This window comes from Thamnophis elegans, chromosome 6, assembly GCF_009769535.1.
Source record: "Thamnophis elegans isolate rThaEle1 chromosome 6, rThaEle1.pri, whole genome shotgun sequence".
Lineage (NCBI taxonomy): Eukaryota > Metazoa > Chordata > Lepidosauria > Squamata > Colubridae > Thamnophis > Thamnophis elegans.
This window is the reverse complement of record NC_045546.1, coordinates 1825868-1833577: the sequence shown is the minus strand read 5'-3', so window position 1 is coordinate 1833577 and position 7710 is coordinate 1825868. Positions and strand designations below refer to the sequence as shown.

Here is a 7710-nt window from a genome sequence, read left to right as displayed (position 1 = left end):
TGGTTTGGAAGATCTCAAGGGTGGATCCTCACAGACCATGGGGGGGTTATCTTTGCCAGGATGAATCTCGTCTTCACCTGCTGTTCTTCTGCTTGGTTGGTTGGAGGAACCTCATTTCTCCTGGAGTTCCCTTGGTCCCACTGCTTCCCTTCCTTTTGGGGCAGAAACAACTCAATTCTACCTTCCAATAGCTCTAATGGGGGGGAAGGGGGTCTATTAACATCTCTGTACCCCACTCCCAAGGGGGGGGTCCACGCAACCTTCATTTGAGTGCCTCCACATACATCAACCAAGTTCTCGGCAACATTTGGCCACCACCCAAGGTCTGGAGATGTTGATGCTGACTTGGAATGATGGGTCAAGAAGGATGGAGAACCCAACCTACAACTCAACAAGACCAGAGAGGTCATTTTGGTGGTGGGGGGCGGGGGGGGCTTCCCAGAGGAAAATCGGTGGGGAGGACTTTGACTGAGGAAATCCTGAAGGATCCACATTGATCCAACCGGAATGGATTGAATGGAGACTGGACTGCCATTGGTCAGTCAGGAAACAGTGTAGGATCTCCTGCTTGGGTGAGGGGTTGGACTAGATGACCTACAAGGTCCCTTCTGACTCTCTGTTATCGGATGGGCAGAGATGGAAGTCGGCTTGTCTCCTCCCTCTTCTGGTCCTCCGTGCCGAATTTCTTCCAAGCTAACATGGGGGATTTTGGGTCACCTGCTTCACTTCATTATTACCGGTAGTCCTCGACTTACAACGGTCCGTTTAGTGACCGTTTGAAGCGGCCATGGTGCTGTGAAAAAAAAATAACTTAGGACTGCTTTTCACACTTAACGACCGTTGTGGGATCCCTGTGGTCATGCGATCAAAACTCAAAGACGTTGGGAAAACGGACTTGTATTTACGACGGTCGCAGTCTCATGGGGGGGGGGTGTCACGTGATCCCCTTTTGTGACCTTCCAACGGGGGGGAGGGAGCCGGATTCATTTAACAACAGTGTGACTGACTTAACAACCGCAGGGATTCGCTGAACGGCGGAGGCAAGGAAGGTCATCAAAACGGGGCAAAATGGACTGAATAAAACGTCTCACTCGGGCAATAGAAATTTGGGGCTCCCTGGTGGTCGTAAGTCGAGGACTACCTGTATCACCTCCAGAAGGTCCATTTTGGGGGTGGGGGGGTGGGGGTGGGGCAAAGGTCTCTTCTCCCCAAAATGACAGCCGGAACCAGAATGACAAAACTCCGCCTTTTTTTAAACACACCCAATGCCTTTTTTTAAAAAAAGAGGTAGGGTCTCAATCAGAGTCATGGCTGCCATTTTGGCTTTTTTGACTACCCACCACCCACCCACCCACCGAAGGACACCCTTAGCCTATGATTCATGGGAAGGCTGCCCCCCTCTCTATTGTGGAAAGGGGGGAATGCGGGTTTCATGATGGAAACACAATGGGGAGGGAGTCTTCCCGGAGGAAGGGTGGGTGGGTGGGAGAGAGAGACCCGGGCTGTTCTCGATCCCTCCAGAACCCTAAAGGGGGAATGGTCCCGTTCCCACCCACCCCTGCCCCGCCAAGGAGCCTGCCTGGATCGTGAACGGATATATGGCCTCAGGAGGTCCCGGCGAGGCTCAACGGAGGGAAATGGGAGACCAAGGGGGGCGGAAAGCCACAATAAGGTCCCAATGGGGTTTGGGGGTCTGGAGGAATGGGGAAAGGGGGGAGGGGCCGTGGCTTTGGCCCCGGGAGTCAAAAATGAAACGCAAAATTAAAATCTCAAAGGACGCTAAGGGGAGCCTTGAGGAGGGGGGGGGTCTCGCTGGCAACGCCCGAGGGGGGCTGTGGGGCAGCTGTTCCATCACGCCTGGTTGCATCCGATGACTTGATTCCAGATCTGCAAGGGAGTGGGGGGGAGAGAAAGGAACAGAGTTTGAGACATGGGTTCGAGTTGCCTTCTCCCGCCTGAGCGGCTTCTCGTCTTCCAACCGGTTGAATATTTCTCCTCCTCTGGTGAGTAAGAGGCACGAGAGAGAAATGGAAATAAATGTTCAGCATTCAGTCATTTTCCAAGGTCCTGAAATGGTTGATTAGCCTTACTCCAACCTCCTTCCTTCTTTCCTTCCTTCCACTCTCCCTCCTCTTTTCCCTCTCTACTCCTTCCTTTCTTCCTCCCCCCTTCTCCCGTTCTCTCCTCCCCTCTCCTTCCTCCCCCTCCCCTACCTCCTTCCTTCCACTCTCCCTCCCTCCCTCCTCTCTCCTTCCTTTCCTTTCCATCCTTCCACTCTCTCCCTGTCCTTTCCCTCTCTACTCCCTCTCCTCTCTCTTCCTTTCTTTCCTCCCTCCCTTTGCTCTGTCTCCCCTCCCCTTCCTTCCTCCCTCTCCTTCTCTCCCTTCTCACCCCTCCCTTCCTTTCCCTTCCTCCCTCTCCTTCTTTCCTTTCCTCCTCTCCCTCCCAACTTTTCTCCCTCTTTCCTCCTTCCTTCCTCCCTAACTCCTCTTCCCTCTTTCCTTCCTTCCTTCCCTCCTCTCCTTCCCAACTTTTCTCCCTCTCTCCCCCTTCCTTCCTCCCTAACTCCTCTTCCCTCTTTCCTTCCTTCCTTCCCTCCTTCCCAACTTTTCTCCCTCTCTCCTCTTTCCTTCCTCCCTAACTCCTCTTCCCTTTCCTTCCTTCCTTCCTTCCTTCCTCCCTTCCCTCCTCTCCTTCCCAACTTTTCTCCCTCTCTCCTCCTTCCTTCCTCCCTCTTTTTCTTTCTTCCTTCCTTTCCTTCCCTCCTCTCCTTCCCAACTTTTTTCCCTCTCTCTTCCTTCCTTCCTCCCTAAATCCTCCCTCCCTCCTTCCTTCCTTCCTTCCCTCCCACCCTCCCTCCTCCTTTGCTATCCTAAACAGCTCTGCCCACGGACTCTCAATCTCGCCTCTTTGGAGGCTTGGAGGCCCCATGAGTTGGGAGCCCACACGCTCCTTCCCTCCTACGGATCCTTACAATCCGTTGCCCAGACAGAAAGAAAAGCCCAAATCCAATTTCACCGGGGGGAAAAAAATCAACTAAGACAAAATTCCCTTCTGCCGTTCTCGGAACTGCCGATTATCTAACCGCCCACGGAGAACCATCTGTATTTTTTCTGTGAATAGGGGATTAATATTATAGCTAAGAGGGTCTCTTGCCAACTTTCCACCTTTGAAGAAGGATGGACTTCAAATCCCAGAATGCCCCAGCCAGCAACGCTGGGAATTGAAGCCTATCCATCTTTTCTTTTTTTTTAATTTAAAGTTTTGGGTTTTTTACATAATAAAACTTCTTCTGTGAACGGAGGATTGCCCGAATCCCCCCTTTAAACATTCCCACCCAAAAACATAATTCATTTTTACATTATATTTCCAATTTTAGCACTGTTATTTTTCTTCTCCTGTTTTCCAATTTCTAGTTTTTAACATGTACAAACAATGTAGTTTTTCTTTCTCTTTAAAAATAAACAATTCTATCATTTCTTTTCCATCTATTTTCCCTTAACAATATGAATCTTCAAGTTTCAAATTTCAAGTTTTATATAATCAACATAATTATTTAGAGGCTTTAAGGTTCTTAATATAATTCCCACGCATTCTAATTTAAAACGTATTTTTTACCTTGTTAACAATATTTCTTCCTGCTAGATCATATCATGCCACTATTTTTCCTATCTCTAAATTTTTCTTTTCTCTTTTTCTTCTTTCTCTGGGTCTTCAAAGGCAGAAGGTTTGGCAAGCACTCCAAACTTCGCACAACTTTAAAACTTGCGGACTTCAACTCCCAGAATCCCTAGCCAGCCTGCAGAGAGAGACTTCTGGCTCTGGGAAGTCCACCCCGCAGGGACGGCGGCAAAGAGCGTTTGCAACGGCATGACACCCCTGCAGAGCCATAATTATGGGGGGCTCCTTCCCCGACCTCTAAGCCAGGTTTGGGGTCACGGGGCGCCCTGTTTTGTCACCTCCATTTTGAATCCTTCTTCAGTCATTGGTCCAAACTGGTCTAGGGGGTCTTCCTGCCTGAGCAGAGGGTTAGGCTAGATGACCTCTGAGGTCCCTTCTCAACTCTGCGATTCTTTCTCCCAACTTCCCAAGGGACGATGAGGGTCTTCCTACCACCATCATCTTTTAATGACCCCATAATCCCTTGCCAGAGTGGAGTCCGGGCAACTGAACGGAGCGGAATGCTTACTGGCCAGATGCCGTCCCCGTTGCCGATGAGGAGGTTATTTTTCCCCCCCAGCAGATATATGTCCTGAAGACGAAATCTTAGAAGCCCCCAATCCCTTCTTGGCCTGGACTCCCTCCAACCGCTCCTGGGCGAGACCCACAGATACTCACCTGGGCTGGCCGATGGAATTACCAATGGGGAGGGATGTAGCTGTAGGCAGGCGTCCCCTGCGCCCGGTACGTTGGCACTGAGACGGGATGTGCCCCCAGGGCGGTGTGTTGTGGGGTTGTCAGCAGTGTTCCTGCAATGGAGAAGGGGGGAAAAAATTAAGGACGTCCATAAGGAATTCCATCATTTTCCTGGAGCATGCAGCTTGGCTCGCTGACTTCTAAAGGTTCCCCTCGCACATCTGTGCTAGTCGTTCCCGACTCTAGGGGGCGGTGCTCATCTCCGTTTCAAAGCCGAAGAGCCAGCGCTGTCCGAAGACGTCTCCGTGGTCATGTGGCCGGCATGACTCAACGCCGAAGCCGCACGGAACGCTGTTCCCTTCCCACCAAAGGTGGTTCCTGTTTTTCTACTTGCATTTTTTTACGTGCTTTCGAACTGCTAGGTTGGCAGAAGCTGGGACAAGTCACGGGAGCTCCCTCCGTTACGCAGCGCTAGGGATTCGAACTGCCGAACTGCCGACCTTTCTGATCAACAAGCTCAGCATCTTAGCCACTGAGCCACCGCATCCCTCAATACTTGTATACTAGGTTGGCAGAAGCTGGGACAAGTCACGGGAGCTCATTCCATTACGCGGCGTTAGGGATTCGAACCGCCGAACCGCCGACCTTTCTGACCGACAACCTCAGCGTCTTAGCCACTGAGACACCGCGTCCTCTTATTCTGACAGTGGCACCTAGGATCTAACTTGGGAGCTACAGAGAAAGATTTGGACAAGGGAGAACTCGGTGCAGCTTCCAGTGACAACTCATCTCAGTAGTCCTCAACTTACGACTATTCATTTAGTGGCCACCATGATTTATAACTGTAATTCCGGACACAAATTCCAGTTGTGACACATTTTATTCCAAGATAGCAACTTCTGAGGCTCTGTAGAAGCTTCGGCTTTTGAATACAGGGAGTCCTCGACTTACGACTGTTTGCTTAGTGACCAGCTGGAAGTTACAGCCGCACTGGAATAAAAGTGACACGATCATTTTGCACACTTATTCGGACCACCGCAGCCTCCCCAGGGTCATGTGATCAAAATCCGGACACTCGGCAACTGGCTCAGATTTACGACGGTCGCACGTCTGATTCATAAGCCCGATTCGCTTAGCGATGGTGTTAGTAACTCAGCTGCAGTGACTCGCTTAAGAACTGCGGCGAGAGAGGTCACAAGATGAGCCGAAACTCATTTAACGTCTCGCTTAGCAACCGAAATTTTGGGCTCGACGGTGGGAGTACGTCGAGGACTACCGGGAAGGAGTTTTAACGCGACGTTTACAAAGCGCGAATCCGCTCTGACGACTCCGCGGGCACCCAACGCCAACCAGGCTGGGCAGCATGGGGCCTGTAGTCTAGGATACGGGATGGAAAAGCGGCGTTTGGTGATGGGGGGACGGGGGGTGTTGTTCTTTGCCTCAGCGGCCGTCCTTACCTGCGGACATCGCCATGGTGGCCCCGGCGACCATCCCCATGGCTACGCCGTTGGCCCTGGGCGTGGCAACGGGAGCCGGGTAGATGGCGGAGGGGATGCTGTTGGGCTGGACCACCGTGGTGTGATGGATGACGTGAGGCTGTGCCGCGTAGACGGGCTGCGTGTAGTAGGCCCCCTGTGGGAGGAGAAAGTGAGAAAAACTCCCATGGGAATTCATCTCTTGGGGGGCGGGGCAGGGGGGCAGTCTGCAGAACCGGCTGGTTTTGTCCACTTCGGTTCCCCCCCCCACTTCATCCTCTTTCCTCCTCCCCAAACTCGGTTGGGGGGAACGACAGAAATCTTCCAAGCCCTCCTTGCTCATCTTTGGTGTTTAGCAACCTGTGCAACTTTAAGAGGGGTGGGGGAGGAAGAGGAAAAGAGAGGAGGAGGAGGAGGAGGAGGAAGAGGAAGAGAAACAGGAGGAGGAGAAGAGGAGGAGGGAGGGGAGGAGGAAGATAAGGAGGAGGAGGAGGAGGGAGGAGAAGGAAGAGAAAGAGGAGAAGGGGAGGAAGAAGAGAAACAAGAGGAGGAGGAGGAGGGAGGAGGAGGAAGAGGAATAGAAAGGAGGAAGGGGAGGAGGAAGATAAGGAGGAGGAAGACAAAGGAGGAAGAAGAGAAGGGGAGGAGAAAGAGAAGAGGAGTGAGAGGAGAAGGGGAGGAGGAAGAGAAACAGGAGGAGAAGAGGAGGAGGGAGGAGGGGGAGGAAGAGGAATAGAAAGGAGGAGAAGAGGAGGAAGATAAGGAGGAGGAAGAGGAGGAAGAGAAAGGAGGAAGAGAAAGGAGGAGGAGAAACGACAGGAGGAAGAGAAGGGGAGGAGGAAGAGGAGGGAGAGGAGGAGGAAGAGAAAGGAGGAAGAGAAACAACAGGAGGAGGAGAAGGAAGAGAAAGTGGAGGAAGAGGAGAAGGGGAGGAGGAAGAGAAACAAGAGGAGGAGGGGTGGAGGGAGGAGGAGGGGGAGGAAGAGGAATAGAAAGGAGGAAGGGGAGGAGGAAGATAAGGAGGAGGAAGAGGAGGAAGAGAAAGGAGGAAGAGGAGGAGAAGGGGAGGAGGAAGATAAGGAGGAGGGAGAGGAAGAGAAAGGAGGAAGAGAAACAACAGGAGGAAGAATAGAAGGGGGAGAAGGAAGAGAATCAGGAGGAAGAGCATGACAACAGTGCTCTCTGAGCGAGGTTGTTTTCTTGCAGACGTTCCATGACCCAACTAGGTAACACCATCAGTGCCAGATGGGATGGAGTTTGCTCTCTTTACACAGACCTGACCTGCCCTATCCGTGCTGGAGGGGGATGTTCTCGATGGTTGTTTATAAGGACATGGCAGCCGCAATGGGTGAAAGCTACCGTATCTACAAACAGAAAGCAAAACCTCTTCCCTTCCAGCCCTGAGGACGTTCCCTAGCTGGGTCATGAGACGTCTCCGAGAAAACCCCCTCTGAGAGCCCCACGGATTCCTCCGTTCAAGAGCTGCAAATATCCCCTTCTCTCCAAACGCTTGTAGACCGGAAGATGGACGGATGGACGGACTCACCTGGGCGTACAGGTTCTGCTGCGGGTAGGCACTTCGGATGGGGTACATGGCCGTCTGGTAGGGGTTGGGCGACGGAGAGTAGGGGGGCGGGGCGTTATTACTCTGGGTTGGAGGGACTTTGTAGGGCGTCCCAGCGGGGTATCCTGCGGAGAAAGAAGAAGCGGGAAGCTCAGAGGAAGACAAGTTCCCATCATCCCCATCCCCATTGTTCTCCCAGTGGAATCGGAGACCTGCTTCCAAACACCATGTTTTAAAGTGGGGGGGGGGGATTTCCCTGCAAACCCCTCCCCCCCCAATCCTGTGCGGAAACAATTCACTGGGCCTTCTCATCCT

General features: G+C 52.3%; 1 protein-coding gene across 1 annotated transcript in view; it reads right to left on the bottom strand.

Moving 5' to 3' along the window:
- Positions 1–829: 829 nt before the first annotated feature.
- Positions 830–7710, bottom strand: part of FAM168A (family with sequence similarity 168 member A) — an 85293-nt gene continuing 78412 nt past the window's right edge. Inside the window, exons 4-7 of the mRNA XM_032220000.1 lie at positions 7378–7520; positions 5814–5988; positions 4339–4469; positions 830–1887 (exon numbers count right to left, since the gene is read on the bottom strand). Of these exons, the coding sequence (XP_032075891.1) occupies positions 4357–4469; positions 5814–5988; positions 7378–7520 (431 nt within the window). The 3' untranslated portion in view covers positions 830–1887; positions 4339–4356. The remainder of the gene's footprint in view (positions 1888–4338; positions 4470–5813; positions 5989–7377; positions 7521–7710) is intronic.